Source organism: Vespula pensylvanica, chromosome 11, assembly GCF_014466175.1.
Source record: "Vespula pensylvanica isolate Volc-1 chromosome 11, ASM1446617v1, whole genome shotgun sequence".
NCBI classification, from domain to species: Eukaryota; Metazoa; Arthropoda; class Insecta; order Hymenoptera; family Vespidae; genus Vespula; species Vespula pensylvanica.
Window position 1 is genome coordinate 6,946,776 of NC_057695.1, and position 21,397 is coordinate 6,968,172.

The 21,397-nt window shown below is 28.8% G+C and overlaps 4 protein-coding genes across 11 annotated transcripts in view; 3 read left to right on the top strand and 1 right to left on the bottom strand.

The window, feature by feature from the left end:
- Window positions 1-5,023, top strand: part of LOC122632793 — a 22,521-nt gene extending 17,498 nt beyond the window's left edge. For all 6 annotated transcript variants that reach the window (XM_043819983.1, XM_043819980.1, XM_043819982.1 and 3 more), the window contains 4 exons: window positions 1,915-2,055; window positions 3,193-3,377; window positions 3,823-4,049; window positions 4,207-5,023. In XM_043819983.1, coding sequence (XP_043675918.1) covers window positions 1,915-2,055; window positions 3,193-3,377; window positions 3,823-4,049; window positions 4,207-4,330 — 677 coding nt within the window. In that variant the 3' untranslated portion in view covers window positions 4,331-5,023. The remainder of the gene's footprint in view (window positions 1-1,914; window positions 2,056-3,192; window positions 3,378-3,822; window positions 4,050-4,206) is intronic.
- Window positions 5,024-5,042: 19 nt separating this feature from the next.
- LOC122632794 (dnaJ homolog subfamily C member 22) lies at window positions 5,043-15,012 on the bottom strand. Its single transcript, XM_043819986.1, has 5 exons — window positions 14,334-15,012; window positions 14,054-14,201; window positions 5,667-6,031; window positions 5,448-5,555; window positions 5,043-5,249 (listed from the first exon to the last, which is right to left on the bottom strand). The coding sequence occupies exons 1-5, from the start codon at window positions 14,610-14,612 to the stop codon at window positions 5,043-5,045; spliced, it is 1,107 nt and encodes a 368-aa protein (XP_043675921.1). The 5' UTR covers window positions 14,613-15,012.
- A 745-nt stretch (window positions 15,013-15,757) lies between these two features.
- On the top strand, window positions 15,758-18,409 carry LOC122632857 (U2 small nuclear ribonucleoprotein auxiliary factor 35 kDa subunit-related protein 1). Of its 3 annotated transcripts, none has more exons than XM_043820103.1 (5): window positions 15,758-16,015; window positions 16,099-16,331; window positions 16,668-16,969; window positions 17,065-17,595; window positions 17,661-18,409. In XM_043820103.1, exons 1-5 carry the CDS (start codon window positions 15,994-15,996, stop codon window positions 18,397-18,399), a joined length of 1,827 nt encoding a protein of 608 aa, XP_043676038.1. In that variant the 5' UTR covers window positions 15,758-15,993; the 3' UTR covers window positions 18,400-18,409. The 3 variants fall into 3 exon arrangements, with proteins under 3 accessions (XP_043676038.1, XP_043676036.1, XP_043676037.1); XM_043820101.1 differs by having other exon boundaries at window positions 15,759-16,015; window positions 17,658-18,409; XM_043820102.1 differs by having other exon boundaries at window positions 15,759-16,331; window positions 17,658-18,409.
- A 335-nt stretch (window positions 18,410-18,744) lies between these two features.
- Window positions 18,745-21,365, top strand: LOC122632858 (putative serine protease K12H4.7). Its single transcript, XM_043820104.1, has 10 exons — window positions 18,745-19,102; window positions 19,187-19,368; window positions 19,440-19,623; window positions 19,720-19,768; window positions 19,846-19,981; window positions 20,051-20,117; window positions 20,229-20,442; window positions 20,736-20,868; window positions 20,940-21,109; window positions 21,194-21,365. Exons 1-10 carry the CDS (start codon window positions 18,899-18,901, stop codon window positions 21,301-21,303), a joined length of 1,449 nt encoding a protein of 482 aa, XP_043676039.1. The 5' UTR covers window positions 18,745-18,898; the 3' UTR covers window positions 21,304-21,365.
- The last annotated feature ends 32 nt before the right edge of the window (window positions 21,366-21,397 follow it).

Below are 21,397 nucleotides of genomic sequence, written 5' to 3' on the forward strand. Positions count from 1 at the left end.
TACATTCGTCTTCTTTTTATTTACATTTTTAATATTTACTGCAAGTTCCTGTCTCAGTCATTTTCATTGTAACAACTATAGGAACAGTTCGTATAATGAACTGCGTATATTCATAGCACTATTTATTGAATCCTAGAGAACAAAGAAGCAAACGTTAGATCATAGTTTACTATCTTTGTCTTATTCAAGGCTTATATACGTATGCAATCTCAAGTACTTTAAATAAATAATGTTCGATCATTTTTTTTAAATTAATTTCAAATTAGAGGTCTTGATTGTTTTCTTTTCTCTTTTCTGGAGTTTAACACACTTATCATAATCAACATAATTCGTTCTGCATACGTATTTTTTCGTAGATTTATTTTCTCTTTATTTACATTTCCAATATTTACTGCAAGTTGTACTGTCTTATTTATTTTGATTTTAACAACTATAGAAGTAGTTTGTACAATGAATTGCATTTGTTTGTAATAACATCATTGAATCGTAAAGAACAAAGCAAACGATAGATTCACTATACTTGTCTTATTTAAAACTCGTATATGTAAATATTCTGGATATATCAATAATATTGAATGATATAAATATTCTTTATGTTTGTCTTATTTAATCCTAGTATACGTAAATATTCTAGGTATCTAAATAATATCGGATGATTTATATATTACATTTTTCAAAATGAAAAACTTGATAATTTGCCTCTTTGTTCTCTAAATCTTTAATTAATATTTATTTTTATTAATACGATCTATTCTGCACGTATAGATCGATGATTCTTTTAATCATTGTTCGCGAAAATTTATCTAGTTCATGAGAACTCGTTGAGTTTCCAGATTTTTCGTAAATTCGTGAGAGAGTTCTGTCGGTAGAATCTGTTAAACTTCAAGAGCCTATTCGCTTTGCTCGTACCTTTCGAAATTTTATAAACAGTCGGCGAAAAGTCGATTAGAAAATGCTTGGAACGCGACTTGAGGCTAATGCCAAAGTCTCGTATGTGTGTAGGCAATGCTAACCAACGTTACCGAAAATAACTGACTTTGGAGTACTCGACACTTGCGTGGTACGTGATGACGTGCACTGAAAAATCTGCCTTCGTTTCGTGCGCGTGTTACCGAGTCTACCATCGTCGTATACATATTCATATATACATATATGTATATATATATCTACATACTTATTCATTAAATCATAATACATCGTAGAAATGTTCAGGCATTTTCCACGAATTTAAAAAATATTTTTAGACCAAGGAAAAGTGATATGTTATATTAGCGGTAAAAAAGAAATGAATATAAACTTTTTACAATTTTTTTTTAAGCTTTCCTTTTTTATAAAATTTAGTTAATAATTAAAATCGTCGAATGCATTAAGTTTACCAAAAAGTTCTGTACGTTCTATTTATATATATATTTTTAAAAATATTTTTTAACCCTTGTTACTCCAATCGGCATTAATTTTCATTTCTTTTTTCGTTTTTGGTATTTTTATTCGACTAATATTTATAAACATTTTTTATTAATAAGCAACTATCTCATAAAGAATATATACCGTCTTTTTTCGACATACACAAAAATAGAATTCAAAAGATTCATTTGAAAATAGATTGGCAAACATGTTATAATATTCTTGGAATAATGTAGAATAAAAAATGAAGTTTTATTTAAATATGACTGTATATTTTTCATATAAGTAGATAAAAACTTTTTGATAAATCTAAAATAAGAGAGAAAGTAAACGAACTCGAACTTTTTTACTCTTTAGATATCTGTTTATATTTGCTCACAAAATTTAGTGCATTTTGTTTAGATTACAAACAGTTAAGCATTCCGTTTCAAAAACTGTCCATATATTCCTGTGATTCATTGCATGCAGACTAAAGTAGGCTTTTTTTTTATTTATTTCTTCATATCGTAGGTCAAACCGAGTGCTTGAACGTTCTTCTTCAAAGGTGTCCCGACATCGAGGTCGATGCGAGAAACACATTGGGATTCACGCCTCTTATGAAGGCAGCCCTTCAAGGACGAACGAAATGCGCTAAAATATTACTCTTCGCAGGTTGGTGATTCATAATTCTTATATTCTTTAAAAAAAAAATTATATAACGTGAAACTAATAAACATTTATCTTCAAATAGAAATTAACAATTAATTTTTCATTTTAAAACGTTTTATTCAATGAAAAAAGAAAAAAAAAAGATTTTGAACTTTTAAATCGTTACGAGATACAGTATTTTTATATATACATACATACATACATACATATATATATATGTGTGTGTATTTTATATATATGTTTAATATAATTTTATATGTAAATAAATAGTTTACGTTTCAAGTTAAACATAAATGGACATTTTCCATCAAATAATTTCCTAAAATAGAGAATGATGAGTAAGATCGTACTTCAGGGACATGAAAAAGAGTATCTTTCCATGAAACGATTAAGAGTTTCTTTTTTATAGTACACAGTTTTCTAGCAAATTCCTTTTAATGTAGCATTCCTTCCTCTTTGATGTATGAATTTATTTATAAATTATTATTTATACTAATATTTATATGGGATGTCTGACGAATAATATTGGTTCTACTTCCAAGTCAAGATTTGAAAGTCATCCGATTTATAATCACTAATATTTCTTATTTATTTTTTGCTCTACATAATGCATATTTCTTGTTCAACGCTTTATAATTGCCATATTTTAGATATTTGTGATATTATAAAACAAATAAGAAATAAAAACGCAAAGATAATGAAAATACTCCGTGTCATCGTTATAGCTTCACGTAATATGAAAAATTATTACAAAAACATAATAAAATAAAATGGGAGAATTTTTGTAATTATTATATAGTTCATTTCTTGCTTATACAAGTCTATTTCAAAACAAATTTAAGTAATACTATATATTATATTTAAAAAATAGAAATTGCAAATTGCCATGAACAAATTTTATGATAATGAAGAAATAATGTAACAATAAGATGTTGGATTAGCTTGTTGAATTAAGCAAACAAAGATAAAATGAAAGTTAAAATACAAATATACGAATGTTTGACGTCAAAGACAAAAATGTTATCTTAAGAGTTCCTTTAATCGTTATCGATAATTGATTGACTTATAATTAAATTCAATATCCATTATTATAATATTTTTTTTTATTATTTCTTCTTCTTATTATTTTTTATATCGTAGGAGCAAACCCCACATTACGTGATCATGGAAGAGGATTAAGAGCCGAGCAATGGGCAAGATTTTGTGGGAGATACGTTTGTGCCGAAGTAATCGAAAGATTCGCAAGACATCGTTTATTAGAGAGAACAACATCGTGTCGTTGGGGTAGTGAACCAGAATTGGCAGCAAAGGTTCTTCAGGGAAAGGTACGTTGGTTCGTAAGATAAAACAGAAATGCTCGAATTTACTTGTACGCATTTATTGTTATCTACATATATATTATAATAATTAATACTAAAATTAATCGAATAAGTCCAATACAGTGTATCATTAAATTGATCATTATAAAAAATAGATTTTTCTTTTCGAAATATTAAAAAATCTATTTCTATACAACGATATTATAATAAAAATATTTACATTTTTATTACTAATAAAAAAACACAATGTTATCATTAATAAAAATACCTATATTAAAAAAAAATAATTAATTTTTATTAAAAATTAAATTAATAATAATAATAATAATAATAATAGTGTTAATATAGGTATTTTTATTGTCATTTTATTAACAGTGCAAAATACCTAAACTTTTGTTTTGACCTTTAAGCACTCATTTTTATTAAAGAAAAACTTTCATTTGTATCACAGGTAACGCCTATTCCAACAACACCGTTACCAACCTCCTCAACGGGTTTAAAATCGAGGATTAGAAAAGTATTTCGAACGAGTTCGGGTCCCGACCGAAGTTCCTTTTCCTTGGTTTCGCAATTGACGAGTGCAGCTCTCTGCGCAAGTAGTCCTGCGTTGCCAAAGAACGGTCAAGTGCCACCAGTCGTCAAGAGTCTTCTTCGACCTCTCAGTGTACCACAGTTAAGGTACGAACTGGTAACTTGAATCGAAACAACAACGTTTTTTTGATTTTTCGTCGTATAAAAATAGAAAAAAAAAAAAAAGAAAAAATATGATCAGACGCAAACGTCCTATCGTGGTCATCATTTTCCTCATTCCTTTTTTTTTCTTTTTTTTTTTTAGGATCACCCTAGTCTCGCCGCAAGATTTCATCGAGAAAACCGGCGAAAAGTGTGGCGCGAGTTTCGCGGAAAGAATCGAAAGTACCATCGTGAAGCCACCGAGAACGAAAAAGAAAAGCAAGTAGTTGATCGTTCCGTAAAATTCCATTGAAAGGAAAGAGAAAATCACATTGTGTTAACGTTGTATTATCTTTCTTAAACGCGACGACCTTGTCGAGTCGAGTAGCTCGTAGGTATGATAGCTTTTTTTACCTCAAAAATAGCTGACCGGTTTTATCGTCCACGAGCAGAGAGTTTATGGTGGTAAAATTAAAGATCAAAGATCAAAGGGAGTTCCTTCAAATTCTACGAGGATTCCCAAAGTGTTTCCACGTTTTACGATCGCCGTTTAAAATTGTGTGTGTTTCGACGTAAACGCCACGAAGCCGTGGTCAAAGCTTATAAACATTTTTCGAGCCGGTCGGAGCTTTATATTTTTAGATTATCAACGTTCTTAATCGATCGCTTCGATGCGGTCTGAGGCACTCGTTGAAAATTTTTTGTGGGATGATAAACTGGATGGAAATGCTGGAATTACGTTTTACGTCGATCACCAAAAGTGCGAAAACGAGGAGTCACATTGTCCTTGAACGTTTAAATATTTATCCTGAGAGCAACGACGCCGAGGAAAGCCGTTTGGCGAATTGCCCGAACGAGTGTTTACTCTTAATGAATGATGTTAAACTTCTTTTAAGTACGTGCGGTATGAAACTTTTGTATGGACTACTATGATGATAACACGATTGTTTAAATAAACGTCTCGTTTGACATTGAAAGCAGTTTGATCTCAAGAATTCTTCATTCCGATCTTCGATTTCGACGTTGCCTTCGATTTTTAGCCTTAGATAGTATTTCATAGGCCTGCTGTATTTCCATAAACTTCTCTTGAGCCTTTCGCCTCTCCTCTTTTGTACCCTTAATTTTATCTGGATGATTATCCCTCGAAAGAATTCTCCATCTAACCGTAATTTCGCTTTGCGAAGCCGTTTGAGATAGACCAAGAACCTGCGATGAGAAAAAACGATGTATATTTTTTCGTAGTACCAAAAATATTACACAGAATGTCTTTTAATATAAAAATAATTTTTTCAACGGAAATGATTTTAAGTTTTAAAATTAGCAAAAAGAAATCTTATAATTATTATTTTCTTTGGAATGCTTTAGAGCATATATTGATTTTGTATATCGTATAAAAAATTCTACCTTATAAGCGTTTATTTCACCTCGTGGATCAGATAGATCCACGATTTGAGCCCACGTTGCCCAAAATCCTTGATGAACCGCTTGATTCCAAGTTGCTTCCAAACTCGCCTAGGAATATGAAATAAAAAAAAAATATTATATTATATAATTATTATATAATTTAGGCATATATATTTACAATACTTTTTTCTATCGTTAAAGAATACGTTAGAGACAAACCTTAAGATCAAGCCAAATAGGTGAAGTAAAGAAGTGTCCAATCGCATCCGACAATTTAATTTCTTCATTTTCGCTGTCCGTGATAACAGCGTTGAAGTATAAGTAACTACCTATTAATGAAAAGTATAAACTAATAGCTAAGAATAGAACTAGCATTCTTTTGATCCATCTTTGCTTCTTTTTTGGTTTTAAATTCCATCGTTTGCTGAATGTGTCGAATGCTAAATTCGATGCAAGTACCATGAGAAACACCCAAACGGTGTCATCGCCGATGTAATATAAAATTGGATAAACGAGATAAGCTGCAACAAGTGCTGCCCATATGGTACCCTCTTCTCTACCAATGTTTCCAACTGTCCAAACTCCTGTTAAATAATAAAACATTTATTTTAGATTAATTCTGATTTTTATAAATTTTTGTCAAACGAAGATTTGACAAACGAAGATAAAAACAATTTATGACAAGAATGATTTTAGAAGATCGTCTAAAAATTAAATGAATTTATTAACATTCCTTCTTAAATGCTTCCAATGCTATAAAAAACAATTTCTAATTTCGAGCAATTTTTCAGGAACGTAAGGAAAAATTTGGAAGAAGATTTTATACAATATTTCCAATCTATAGAGAGCCACTTAAATCTTTATTTGTAACGATAGAAAAAATATTTTGTACGCAATTTGAACGGTATCAAACTATGAATACGCTGTAGAAAATATTTTCCTGCCATAGTCGCTAATTTTTCTTTTTCCCCATATAAGTAGATATTTTTTTCTTTGTATATCGTAGCTGACATATTCGGACATGTACAATGACATGTCTCTGATGTGATTTTTAATCCCAAAATTCAAATTAAATATTAAAAATTATTTCCAAGATTAATTATTTCCATTATGTCAGGACATGTCATTACACATATGTGAAAGCTTTTTAATATTAGCTACGATATGTCAGGAAAAAATATACACTTAGTTGTATGCAAACAAAAAAGTCAGCGACCTTGAAAAATGACTTATCACAAGAATATATTTTTTTATTTCATTTTTTATTCGTCATTTGATATCATTCCAATTACATATAAAATATTTTTTGTATCGTAACAACTGAATATGATTTACTTTTTAGATGATTATCTTTAGAAGGGGTATTCTATATATCTATGGATTATATTGTAGAGCTGTCTGTTCAAAGAAACCCGATACTAGCAAGTGCAAATACACGTGCAGCTTCGCGTTACTAAAGAAATAATAAGCAATAAGAGAAAAAATGCGATCGGTTGATCATTCTTTCGGCAATTTCTCATTTTAGCCTCTGTTCTCGTTTATTTGTCTCCGGAGCCGCTACCCATATCTTTAATTATTCTTGATATTAACTCCTAGAATCACTTATCCACTAGCAACATTTAGCATTTCTTATAAGCAGGAAAAAGGAGAAAAGAAACTCCTTGAGATTTAATATATTGACTAAAAGACTTTAAAGAAATGATTGAAATTTATCTTATAATATTATAATATTGTATAATACTTATAATATTATATAATATATATTATAAGAAAAAGAGTAGAAAATAATCTTCGTCAAGAGATTACTGCAAGGATCGGCGTAATGTGTTGGTTTTTGAATAGAGTCACTGATCAAGAAGTTTGACAGAAGCATCAATAACAAACAAGTTCATGCGGAATTAATCCGAAAAAGTAATGATGAATCTTGTTACGAATATATATACAGAATGATAAAAATAAGCAGTCACGCGAACATCGTGATAGAATTAAAAATTCAATGTATTACAAATTCAATATATTATCAAAAGTATTCAAGATGACATAGTGAATAAAGGTGTTATACGGTGCACAGAACATCAAAAAATTGCGAAATAGATTAATGCAACATGTAGCAACAAAGAGCAGTATGAGGAACCAAGATCACAGCAATCATAATGTAAATAACAAGACACTGAGAGATTAGGTTGAGAGATCGACGAAAGAATTAGAAAAGATGATGTCACGTGTACGGGAGAAAAAGTTTGGAAATAGATGGTGTTACAATTACTGCAGTAATGGTGCGGTTAAATAAATTAAGAAAAGAAAGGCATGAAATATTGACGATGGGGTGAATTCGGCCATGTGGCTTCGAATTGTGCAAAGAAAAGCAAGAAAAATCGAACGAACGAGCGTAATATGGTATGTAAATCGTACAATCGTATTTATAAGTCTGTTGTAACAATTGTAACAATTGGAAACATGTTCATTATCGCATTGTTAGCACGAGTTCAAAGAAATCTCTGCGTATGTTCAATGTCACGTTCAAGTTAGATATGGCGTATTTTGCATAGACATTTTTCATCCAGACAACAAAGACAGTGAAGACCTTAAAAACTCAATTAATTTAAATAATATAGAGGATATCGATGTTAAATGGGATCTAATGAATAGAAATGATAGAATATTATGAGCCACATTCGTTTAAGCAGGTCGATATAAAAATGGAAATAATTAAAAACGATTTACCCGTATATCGGTATGCACGATGATTTATATCGGTGAAAAGACAGCAACTAAACGAACAGATTGATAAATGGATTATGAAACAGAATTGCAAAGCCAAATATTTCGGAAGATGTAAGTCTTATTGCAGTCATAAAGAAAAGAGATGGCAGTATTTGTGTGTGCGTAGATTATCGTCAATTAAATAGAGAGAATAGAAAGAAAATTGTTAAATAGAATTAAATAGAAGTAAATAGAAAGAAAATTGTTAAAGATAGATATGTTCTTCCATTGATCGACGATCGACCAGAAAATTAGAAGGAGCTACTTTATTTTTGAAATTAAATTGTTTTTAATTTAAAAGATTGTTTCTTGCATGCGTCAATTCAAGAGAATAGTTATAGATATACAGTTTTTATCGTTCTAGACGAACATAACGAATCTTTGAAAATACTATTTGGATTATACAACTCTCCAGTTATCTTTTAAAAATATATCAATGCTGTTTAGCACGAATTGATTTCGAACGGTACGATATTAAATTAGTTGAATGACCTTGTAATACCTTGAATGTCTTGTAGTATAAAAGAAAGATGTCGATAACCTGCATAGCGTATTAACAGTAACCAGAGAAGTTTAAAACTTAATTGTGTCAAATGTACATAGGATCTTAAAGCGTCGAATCAAATATTTAGAATATATAGAAATTGTATGCGTAAACTAATGCTTAGATTTTCTGATCGTTCCAAACGCAAGGAAATGCAATACTCATACGAAAAAAGTATGATAATTTTTTCGGATAATTTTAATGAGCTTTGTAAAGATGATTTTATCTAATTGTTCATGTTAATTGATTTAACTTTTATGTGATATTGTTAAATTTTAGAAAAATGTTTAGTCTCCTTTATATTTTATATATTAGAAATATAAAAATCTAATATGAAACATTTAGCACAATAGTAAACATTAAAGATTCGTAATTTAGGCATCATAGGTTTAAAGTTGAATAATCCCGTCAGTTTTTTTTTTTTTTATATTTGACCAATTATAGCATAAATTATCGATTATTTTCTAGTTTATTATTTAATAATTAGTGAATACTTATTATTTCATAATTAGTAAATATTTATATATTATTTATTATTTTAATAGAAATTAAAACATATTTGGTGTGTGTGTGTATGTATTATATGTATGTAATATTATATGTATATACAATATACATATATATTATATATATAACATATGTACATATATTATGTGTGTATGTGTATATGTGTGTGTAAATGTTGAAATAATGCTAAGAATAGTATTTATAAGATACGAACGTAATCCTTGCAGTATAAGCGATATATGAACGAAAATATATGAGCGATAAAGATGAATGTTTATGCACGTGCGGAAATTAAGCGACGTCTAGGCACACTTTGTCTAAATGCATTTTGATTGAATACACTTTGTCTGAACGCAGTTCTGCGTCCTAAAAGATATATATGGATGAAAAAAGCGATAATGGACGAATAAAAAAAACGATAACCAATATAAAAATTAAGCATAAGTGTGGAGAGAACAAAATAGAGAACAGAGTATAACAGAGCAGAGTATAACAGAATAGAATAGAATAGAGAGTACAAAAGAGCAGAATAGAACAGAGTAGTTGAGTTTTATCGAATATCGAGTGTCAAACGAATGTACAGGTGAATGTAGAAGAAGTTTATATATCTCCAGAAACGGTAATGAACTTGATTATTATTTTATTTTAATAAAAGAATTTGTTATTTTTCAAATATTAACAATAACATCTAGTTTCTTCCAAATAATTTTCTTTTTATTTCCAAATAGTAGAAATAATATTTAAAGTTAGGAAAAATTAATTTTATCCCTATTTTTATATTTTATACCTATGATAAAGAACACTTATATATTTTCAAAATGAAAAGAAAATAATTTTTTTAATTCTTCAAAATCCTTGAAATATAGTAGTAAAACTGTATATTTTAAGTTGATAAGCGATTAGAAGTGTATGTTTTATTTTTATATTTCCTATACTGAAAACTAATATTTATTTAAAAAGTTTTTCCTCCTTTGATGATTAACAGGATATCAGTAGAATAAATTGATCATATCTAATCTCTTATTTTTATTTTCTTTGCTAATGGTTTACGTGCGTTTTGCGATAATCTTTGCTAGATCAGACACACTATTGGTTTATTTAATGATATATGAAGTATATAAACTATACAAAATACATATAAAGTATATAAACTTTTGATTGAAAATAAAATTTTTTATCGATTATTTTGTTATAATAATAATATTTAATATATAATATTATATATATATATATATACATATGTTAATAGAAATCAAAACATGCTTTGATTTTTATAAAAATAATATTTAATATATAATATTTTAATAAATAATATTTAATATGTATATAAATTTTTTTTAATAAAAATAAAATTTTTTAATATTCAATATACAACTATATATTCAATAATTATTATTTTTAATAAGATAATTATAAAATAATAATTTTCGATAAAAACTTGTTTCCTGTCAGAAATTTATATACTAGCTATTATATGTATTAATTATATTTATAATTTATATGCATTCATATCCTTAAACAAATGCGTACCGGCGATATGTCGTATTTATAGTTCTGTTCAAGGACCAAACGAATCAGGAAATATAAACAATATGAGGAAGACGTGAATCAGATCAGGAGCGTATTCAAACTCTTCAAATATTATAAAACAATTTTCGGGTGGGAAGTCGAAGCAAATCTTAACAATAACCTGCATAATTATGTAAATTCGTTTCTGAATTCAACAATTAATTATCATTTATCAATCAACAGCTGGAACCCCATACATTTACCCCACGCGTTGCACGTGATTGTTTTATTTATGTCTTCTGTCTCGTATCGTTAATCGGATATTATATATGCGTAAACACATATGAGCCGTTCATAAATCAAATCGATTAGCTCCACTTTTTAAATTTTGTAAAATTTAAATGTCAAAGTACTTAATAGAGTCCTCATTTCTTATATTTATATAATAAATTTTCCTAATTTCCTAATTAATTTTTAATTTTTGAATAAGTCATTTAATATGATTACATGATAAAATTTGTTTAGCCAACGAATAAAAAATAATTTATTTTAGAAGTCAATCTGAATAATTATACTCTAACATAAATATCTTTACAATGATGCAATTCAAATGCAATAGTAAGGTCTTAATGATAACGATAAATTATCTAGTAGTATCTTATTGATTCAAAGTACAGAAATAAGAGATGAATCATTTGAAATGAAATTTTTGATAAATGGTCTTATTTATTTGCCTAATGATGCAGATTTTACCATTATCGAATCACATGCGAAAAAATTTCAAAACATTTTTTTACCAGATAATTGATAAGATATAATCAAAATCAATAAAAGAAAAGTGTCATTTAATATGATTCAAGTGATTCGTAAGAATTTTTTTCTCAACAAAACATTTTAAAATTTCTATCATTAATAGAAAAGTAATAATTACAAAGATATTAGTGAATTGGCTTAAAATTTGCTGGATAAAATTAGAATATGATTTCAATTCAATTTAACGAAGATTTAAAATCTAATGCCATTATTATAAGAAAATCTATAGCAGGAAGATCAATAAGTCTGAAAGATATAGACCATTATAACATATTACAGGTAGAATTATGACAAGAGAAAAAATAAAAGATTTTTATTTAAACTCCTATTAAATATGATTATTATGAAAACTTAAAAACAAATTGACTTAACTCAAATATTGCTCACGAAGAAAACATTATTTATGTTATCAAAGAATCAATCCATATAAACTAATAATAATAATTGTAATAGTAACGGAACATTTATTATTGATTTTTACGAAAAGTTTTTAATAAAAAATTTATAATAATGGATTTTCTTTTAAAAACAATGATCACTAAATTTGACGCTTTAATTATGCAAACTTCTTTAATTATGCAAAAATTGTAATATTAATAAGGATTGTTCTAAGACTATTTTATCTTATTCACTTTATATGTTGTTGGATGAAAGCTACGTCTGCATTTGTAGATTCTACAAGTGAGTGGCTCATATATACAGGATGAGAATTAATATGAAGGAGAAGAGGTATAGAAAGGACGAACCCTTGAAGAATAAATTATTGCTTGGAGTCTGATGAAAGTGTACGTAAATGATTCTAAGATAACTGGGTTTAAGTTAACGGAACTGTAGAAACCTTTGGAATTTTCTCAAGGATTAAAAATAAAAAATGGACAATCAAGGTCGTAATTGAAACTTAATTATGATCATTTTCATTATACGCCAGGTCATAGCTTATTTCTCAAACATTATTTTTTACAACTTCCATCGGAATAACAATAAATTTATATATATATATATATATATATATATATATATAAATAAATAATTGAATGACATATTTCGATATAAACATTGAAAAGTCAAAAATGGTGGACATTATAAAAAAACGACTGTGTCTTAAAATGTTTTAAAAGAAGTAATGCGTGAGAGGACTGGAGAAATATATCCACTAATTTTGAAAAAAGCAAAAAAAATAATAAAGAACAATAAAAAACAAATCACTAACATCTAGACGCGCGATAAACATTGCGTTATTTTGAATTACATTGCATTAATTATCATTATTTGATTATAATCAATGAATTTATTCGTTGTAAAAATAATTATTTAAAAATTTGTAGCTTAGTTGTTAATTCAAAGAAAATGGACAAGTAAAAATTAAACGAAACTCACACGCATCATTCTCTTAATATACGACTGTGTAATGATAAAAGCATACTTGTAGTCTAAATTGTTCCAAGGGTTTGAACCATAAATTTTTCTTGTCTCAATTTTTGTCTAATTTTAATAATCAATAGTTCATTCGACAGATTAAGATTTTTTACACGAGATCATTTTTTCCGAATCTCGAAACTTGCGTGAAAATTACTCTTAAAAATTAGAAAAAGAATTAAAAAAGAAAATAACATTTTTCAAAAGTTTGAAAGGATAATTTCGAATAAGAAAACAAATTTTTATCTTTCGAACAAGCCTTTGATCATCGAAATAAGATAAAAATTATGGTCATGATAATTCATGGCGTAAACGCGTTGCAAACGCATAGGAAGAGAATCCTCTTGTGTAGTATATTTATTTATGGTTTTTTTTTTCGCTACATCAAAGAGCTATGGATTATGCTGACTTCTTTTTTTTCGCGGAATCGATTATTCAAACATACAAAGCAACAGATATTCACGCTGTGTAAGCGTATAGTGGGAGAAGGAAATTCGACTGTTTTGACGCGAACTCGAAGTAGCGCCACTGCGCCTTGATAAAGTGAAATAAAAACAGAATTTACGTCATGAATTTTCATGATGGCAATTTTGTTTAATTTTGAAAATGAAGGGCTCATTTGAAAGATAAAGAGTCTTTGATACGAGATCGTTATTTCAGATTTTCAAAACAGGCTTTTACTCGCGCAATAATTACTCTTGAAAATTATCTACGAATAAAATGACATTTTTTTCAAAAATTAAAAATAATGATCTCGTGTAGAAAATCTTTATCTTTTGCATGAGCCCTTGATCACTAAAGTCATATAAAAATTATGACCATGAGAATTCATGGCGTAAACCCTTGCAAACGTGTAAAAAGAGAACCCCTTTTAAGTTATCGTACGTTACTATTTAACTGACCTTGTGAATTTTTATCGTTTTAAAATCCATTTTTCATAAATATTAAGTAAATGAGTTTTAAAGTGTTGAAACGTATACTTTTAGTACGTATACGGTTAGTATGTACATTACAGTACATTGGAAATACGGTTTTATGAAAAAAAACATATTACCTAGAGCGATGATTGCTGGTGTCAGAATCATCAAGTGTCGGAAATTAATCCCATTTATTTCGTCCTGCGGTATAGCACTGCAATAAATTTCAGCCCAGAAATAAGCAACTGCATTTCCAGCGGTGAATCGTACGGTAGAAAACGGTGGCTAAAAGAAGAATTCGAAACGTATTTCGTTTATTCGTTTTTTCATTCGTTATACTGCATACACATCAAATTACGATATCGTTATCTGTAACGAACTTAAAGCTGATTCAGCAACGGTTAATTATCGTATTACCTTGCGGTTGAGTCTAACTTTACGTTTGAACTGTTTGATAAAATTTGGATCATCATTGGCATCGGCCACGTAGGATGGAATTTTAAAAATGTCCCAGAACCATCCGAGTCCTAGATAACCACCAAAGGTGCTAATATATAAGAAAGCGTGAGCGTCTCTGCCAAGATAAATATGATGAGCACTTATAAGACCACCGAAGAGCCAAAGAATGTATGCCCAAAATTTCGACTTCCGTCCAGGAGTTCTTTTATCCTGAGTACTCGAGTTGTTCGTCGTCATCGTTTATCTTTCTCCTCTTCTTTTTTCTTTCTTTTTTTCTTTTTTTCCTTATGCCTGACTGTACTCGTTTATCTTTCAAATCTTTTAATCGAACAAGGAGGAACGTTATGCACACGTTATCTTCTTCATTCTCATTCACAATTCTTTTAAAAATGTTTAAATCGAATAGCGCGATCTTCTTCGTCCTAGGATAATATTATTGTACGTCGTAGACACTTTAATTCGAATTTTTCTTATCTATAATACATCCTCTTATTATCTATATTTCGTTATTTGTTTTATTCATAACATTCACCTACTTCCACTTATATTATTGCTACCTTATTTGTAAAGGATTCGAAGAACGAGCACACCAGTCTACCGCTTCGAACAACTACGAAACGTGTTTCCCTTCGTACTATTCGATGACACGTACGTGGTTCAACGCTCCAGCAAGTATAACGGTACCTGTTTCAGGACCGTATCAATACGAGAAAAATCCTTTTTTCTTTTATCAAAACTTTATAAAATACTCGTAAGGATGTAAAATATGAGAATTTCATTAATTAACATAATAAAAAAGCTGTTATAGTGTTTATTTGTTTCGAGAAAACGTATAGGTATTTTTATTCCTTAAGAGTACTTTATCATTACACTAAAATAATATAAAATAGTTTTTTTAGGAAACGTAAAATTTTTATTAAAAAAAAAGAAAAAATAAAATATGAAAAAGAAAAAGAGAGAGAAAATTAGGCATTAAAGTAATATATAATTGACTTAATTCGATAAGTTTTGAATAAACAAAGAAAATATATACATATAATTTCATAAATTAATACGTAATCTCAATTATCGTTCATATTATTATCATTATTACTATTATTATTATTATTATTATTATTATTATTATTATTATTATTATTATTATTATTATTATTATTATTATTATTATTATTATTATTATTATTATTTTATTATTATATTAGTAAGTATATATAATATATATTTTTTTATTATTCGAAGCAATTTAATACCATTTAAAAGATATAGCCGGTTTTTATATTTTTGAAAGTCGAATATTCTGCCATCTAGCAACAAATACTATAAACGGTTGCGAATTTGTCTTTTACCAACATATGTTGTATATACTTAGTAATACATTTAATCATCAGATGGAGCACATAGTGCTGCCATCTTCACGAATTTACGATTCTGTTTCAATAAAAAATATATAAAATACTATAGTTCTGTGTCTTCTTCGTTCGTCTTCGATGTTTACAGGACAGAAATTTTTTTTCTAAGGGTTAAGAAGTATGCAAAGAAACAAACCTTTTTATATTTAGTTATAGTTCATAAGCGAAATGGCGTCGAACACGTGCCGTTCAAGGGGTTGTTTTGTCGCATGGTTTGTCTCATTTTGAAAGGTTAGAACACATTGAGAAACGAATCGAAGTTAGTTTTGTGTTAAAAAAAGGAAGATGCTAACTGATGGAGGTTCGTTCATCAGTATCGAGCAGTCATAAAGCATGGAGACGTATTGCAAAGAGAGAACGACGCAGACGTTTACGTCGTAAGGCTGCAAAGGAGCGCGAAGCAGACGAAGAACGATTGAGGGCAGCACTCGAACGTACCGCGGAATATTTGAATTGGTGCGAAGCAAAGAAACAACGCGAGAAAGAAGAAGAAGAATTGGAAAAGCGAGAACATGAGGAAAGAGAAAAATTGTGGCTTGAGGAGGAGGTAATCTAGATCGTTATCGTGATTTTGTTGATATTAAAACTTTTTTTTTTAACAGAAATTGATTAGAGTATCGTTTCTTTTTTTTATGACTTACATATATATGATAAGATTTGAAAAAAAGATAAAAAGTTAATACGTTAGGAAGTTGACAATACAACTTCCTGACGTGTACAATGTAATATATGATATCTAACAATGTAATATAATTTTCTTTTCAAAATGTTTCGATTTTCAATTAATTTTGTTTCAAGTTTAATTTTGTTTAATAATTGTTTTCAATGATTCGTTGTTTATATCGTAATCATAAATTATTTACTACATGAATATATTATTCAGATCAAAGCACAAAAAGAGTGGCGTATCCTTCAGGAACGTAAGGCAAGAGCTAGACAACAGCAGTTAGAACAAGAGGAAAAAATTCGAAAAGAGTTTGAGGCTAAGCAAGAAATTATACGTAAAAAAGAAGAGGAAGAGAAACGTAAACGAGAAGAGGAGATAAGACGAAGGGAACTATTGCAAAAGGAAATCGATGATTATATAGACGAAGGAATAAAAACGCCAGAAGCTCTTAGAGAAACTATCGATAGTCAACCTGGCAAAGAACTTTGTCCTTTCTTTACTAAAACAGGTGCTTGCAGGTAGGTTATATAATAAATAAAACATAAAGAATTAATAAGATAAAAAATAGGAAAAGAAACTTAGAAATCTAAGTTTTTTTTTTATATTTATATAGGTATGGAGATACATGTTCCAGGAATCATCGTCGAGTTTGTCTAAGTAAGATCCTTCTAATATCTAATTTTTATTCACATTTCTCTTTGGAAAAGAACTCAACAGAATATGACACAGATATTGCATTGGAATTTGAAAATTCTGAAACCAGACAACACTTTTGTGAGTTTTATAATGACGTTGTACCGGAATTGGAATCTCTAGGAAGAATTAAGACTCTGAAACTATGTTGTAATACCGAGATTCATTTACGTGGTAATTTGTATGTTGAGTATTATACAGAACGAGAAGCTGCAAGAGCTCTGAGAAAGCTAAAGGGCCGTTGGTATGCTGGCAGACAACTGAATTGTGAGTTTGCTAATTTGAAATCGTGGAGAAGTGCTGTGTGTGGGATGTTAAAGTGTCCTAAAGGTAGAGCTTGCAACTTTCTGCATACCTTTAAAAATCCTCATGCTGAATATGATATCAAAAGTCCACCGCGTTATTCAAAAGCAGCTGGTTCAGAAAGTAATAGCAAAAGAAGCGAACAAAGGTAAGCATATCTCGTCTTCTTTTATTAAAATCGAATTTTTCATTCGTTGCTTGATAATCTTGTAGGAATAGGTCTACATGGGAAGAATATATCTATGATGAAACTGACGAAAGTAGAAATTGGAGATGGTCAGAATCACCTGAAATTGAAACACCTGAAAAACGTTTAAGAAATAGTGAAAAACAGCATAGACATTCAAACGAAAGAAATCGTTCTTCTAGATATGATAAAAAACAAGACCGCAGTTCCAGAAGTTCCAAAAGACTTAGTAAAACGTCTATGAACAGGAAAAATCATCATTCAAGTTCGATTAGATCTCGGAGGTGTTACGAGAAGAAATATGATAGTGATGAATTTCATAAGAGCGAACGATCCTTCAAAAAATATTCTAACGAAATGAAAAAGAAACATGGTAATAATGATGAAAAAATCGAGACAATTTCTAAAAAGCACAAACATTCAAAAACGTATTCTACAGATAGTAATCAAGATGATGAAATTACTAAATATAAGTCGAGACGATTAGAGGAACATGATGATTTTAATTTTTCGAGTTTAAAAACCGAGAATGAGGTTGATAGGCTTAAGACCGAAAATAAAGATAGCGATGTTAAAAAAAAGAAAAAGGAACTTAAATCAAAGTGGGATAGTAAAAATTTCGATGATACATTTTTAGAAGATGTAAACTCAAGTGATTCTGGTTCTTCATCTGATAATAGTGAATTACGTAGGACTAAAAATAAACGATCTCCTGACGGTTGGACAACAACCGATTCTGATAATGAAGAAGATAATAAACGGTGATAATATTTTACGTAACGTAATGTTTAATACGATGTAATATATCTTTTTTTTTTCCTCTTTATTTCTTTTTTTTATTATGTAATACATACTATTTACATTAAATACAATATTAATAAACATAATAGATTTTCAATAAAGATAAACTCTTAAAAAGCATTTCAATGTAGGAACTCGAAATCTCAATTTGTTTGTCAATAATGGCTATTTTATTGATAAAAAACTCTTATCGTTCATTTACGAGAGTCCCAAGATTAGTCCGTCGATATTATCTTTATAAAGAAAAACTTGTGAAATCAAGATTTTCTCAAATCAACTGATAATGGTTTACATTATCTGACTCTTTATTCGTTGAATGGTGACATACATAAAAATATTTTTTAAATTGATATCGGTCGTTAATATATATGAATTGTAGCCGATATCACATCGACACTTATCATCCAATCGTGATTCAAAATAAAAGAAGTGAAATATAAAGAAATTGTAGGATTTAGAAGTGATGTATCATTTCAAAATGTACGTCTTATTAATTTTGTTAGTTTTTACAAATTCACTTGTCGATGGTTTTGGTCTCCATGGATTTACTTTTAAGGGTTTAGATGAGCCACAAACATTGAATAATCGTGCAAAAGATGTACATGAGAAATGGTTAATTCAATCATTGGATCATTTTAATTCACGTGACAGTAATATTTGGAATATGGTAATAATTTTGTTTGTTCTTAAATAACATTCTTTTGATTAGATATCTACAATAATAATAATATTTGCAATAACATTAATACAGCGTTACTACGAAAATGCTGCCTTTTCAACGCAAACTGGACCGATATTGATCATGCTCGGCGGAGAATGGGAAATAAAACCTAATTTCTTGACAAATGGATTGATGTACGACATTGCTGTTGCTCATGGAGCCATAATGTATTATACTGAACATCGATACTATGGAAAAAGCAAACCTATACAGTACGATGATGATCAAATATCTGGATAATAAAAAATTTTCAGATATTTTTATTATGAATGATTAATTTTAGAGATACTAGTGAGGAAAATCTGCAATATTTAAGCGTTGATCAAGCTTTGGCCGACGTAGCTTATTTCATCGAAACGATGAAGAGAAAACTTGGTAAGGAAAACGCAAAAGTGATTGTTTTCGGTGGATCATATGCAGGTAATATGGCAGTATGGGCTAGATTAAAATATCCTCATCTCATTCAGGTAAAAGTCTTTCTTTTTTTTTTTCAATGTGTTTTTGAAATTTGTTTTTTCGAAACGTACTTCATACGGAGTCAAACTTTACTTACTCTTTCACAGGGAGCCGTAGCTAGCAGTGCTCCGGTATACGCAAAAATTGATTTTTATGGTAAATATCGTAATTTTTTTATTTTCTGAACTTTTATTAATTAATTTAGATCGATAAATCTTTTTTTTTATTTTTAGAATATAACGACATCGTGGCGAATTCTCTTCAAAAATATAACGAACAGTGTCCGATCGATGTTAAAGCTGCGTTTGATTCTATAAAGGAATTGTTGGCTACTAATGACGGTGCTGAGAAATTGAAAACATATTTCAAGTACGTATATACGTTAATTCTTGAAAATCAAAGCAATTAGAAAAATAATTAAGAATTATAATATTTTAGTCTATGCAAAGTGCCGAATGTAAAATCTAACAATGATATTAGTCACCTTATAAATATTTTCATAGAGGTAAGAAATTACGATAATGAAAGGAAAAATGAAATCGTTCAACGTACGCGTTTCAATAAGAATTATAATAGTGAAGACCATTATTATTTAAAACATTATTGTTTGTAATAGAAATTTGCTGGAACTGTTCAATATAATAAAAATAAGGATAATAATAAGTCGGATATCGCTCTTTGTTGTGATAATATGACAGCAACGTATTTAGGATCACCACTTCAAAGATTAGCTCGATTGATGAGTAAATCTGACGGTAGTTGTGTAGATGCGAGTTACGAACAGTTCATATCACGTCAGAAAAATATAAGCTGGAGTTTAGACAGTATAAGTAAGTTAAAATTGAAATATTACATAAATTTCAAACGGTTAATAATCAATAGATCGTGAATGTTTATATAAATACATATTTTTAAAGATATAAGATTTTGACAAAAGTTTATTAAGTCGTTAAATTTATTTATATATTTTGACAATGTATTTGTTTTTTCTTTATTTTGTATTTTTTGCATGATATATGTGTCTTACATATACATGAATATTCTGCAATGTAAATGCATCTATTAATATATTTAATTTGTATAAACATCTATTAGTTTAATATTATTTAATTGTATATTTCAGCAAGGAGATGGTATTATCAAACGTGTACGGAGTATGGTTATTATTCGACAACTAATTCTAAAGATTCGATTTTTGGATCTCTCGTCCCATTAGATTACTTCCTGAATATTTGCGTCAAGTTATATGGAAATTAGTAAATCATTTATATTAGTTATATTTTGAAGCATTCTTATTCAGCAATTTAATTATCCATATAATTTGCAGTTACAATGCTGATTTCTTGAAATCGAGAGTAAGGCGAACAAATTTGATTTACGGTGGTCTTAAACCGGATATAAGCAATGTTATTTTTACAAATGGCGATGTAGATCCATGGCATAAACTTTCAGTTTTAATAGACTTGAATGAATCTACACCAGCTATACTTATAAAAGGTACTTATATACACATGATGAATTGATTTTTTGTCCTAGTTATAAATTGTATATACATCATGAATTATTTTATTTTTGTCTTAGGTACATCTCATTGTCAAGATTTAATGAATGATCTTCCTACGGATCTGCCTGATCTAAGGAAGGCAAGAGAAACTATACGTAAAATTGTAGCTAAGTGGATAACACTGTGACTGTTGTAAACGATTTTTCATTATAATAAAAAAGAAAAAAAGAAAAACAGATAAAAAGAGAATTTAAATGATCTTTTTATACCAACACATTTTA

Bases quoted from the DNA above. Each gene is read 5' to 3' on its own strand.
- LOC122632857 (XM_043820101.1), top strand. From the start codon at position 15,994: ATGGTTTGTCTCATTTTGAAAG. The intron at 16,016-16,098 runs GTTAGAACACAT...TTCGTTCATCAG, and splicing joins GGTTTGTCTCATTTTGAAAG to TATCGAGCAGTCATAAAGCA. The intron at 16,332-16,667 runs GTAATCTAGATC...TATATTATTCAG, and splicing joins AATTGTGGCTTGAGGAGGAG to ATCAAAGCACAAAAAGAGTG.
- LOC122632794 (XM_043819986.1), bottom strand. From the start codon at position 14,612: ATGACGACGAACAACTCGAGTACTCAGGATAAAAGAACTCCTGGACGG. The intron at 14,202-14,333 runs GTAATACGATAA...TTCTTCTTTTAG, and splicing joins AAGTTAGACTCAACCGCAAG to CCACCGTTTTCTACCGTACG. The intron at 5,250-5,447 runs GTAGAATTTTTT...TTCTCATCGCAG, and splicing joins GTGAAATAAACGCTTATAAG to GTTCTTGGTCTATCTCAAAC.
- LOC122632858 (XM_043820104.1), top strand. From the start codon at position 18,899: ATGTATCATTTCAAAATGTACGTCTTATTAATTTTGTTAGTTTTTACA. The intron at 19,982-20,050 runs GTACGTATATAC...ATAATATTTTAG, and splicing joins AAATTGAAAACATATTTCAA to TCTATGCAAAGTGCCGAATG. The intron at 20,443-20,735 runs GTAAGTTAAAAT...TGTATATTTCAG, and splicing joins CTGGAGTTTAGACAGTATAA to CAAGGAGATGGTATTATCAA.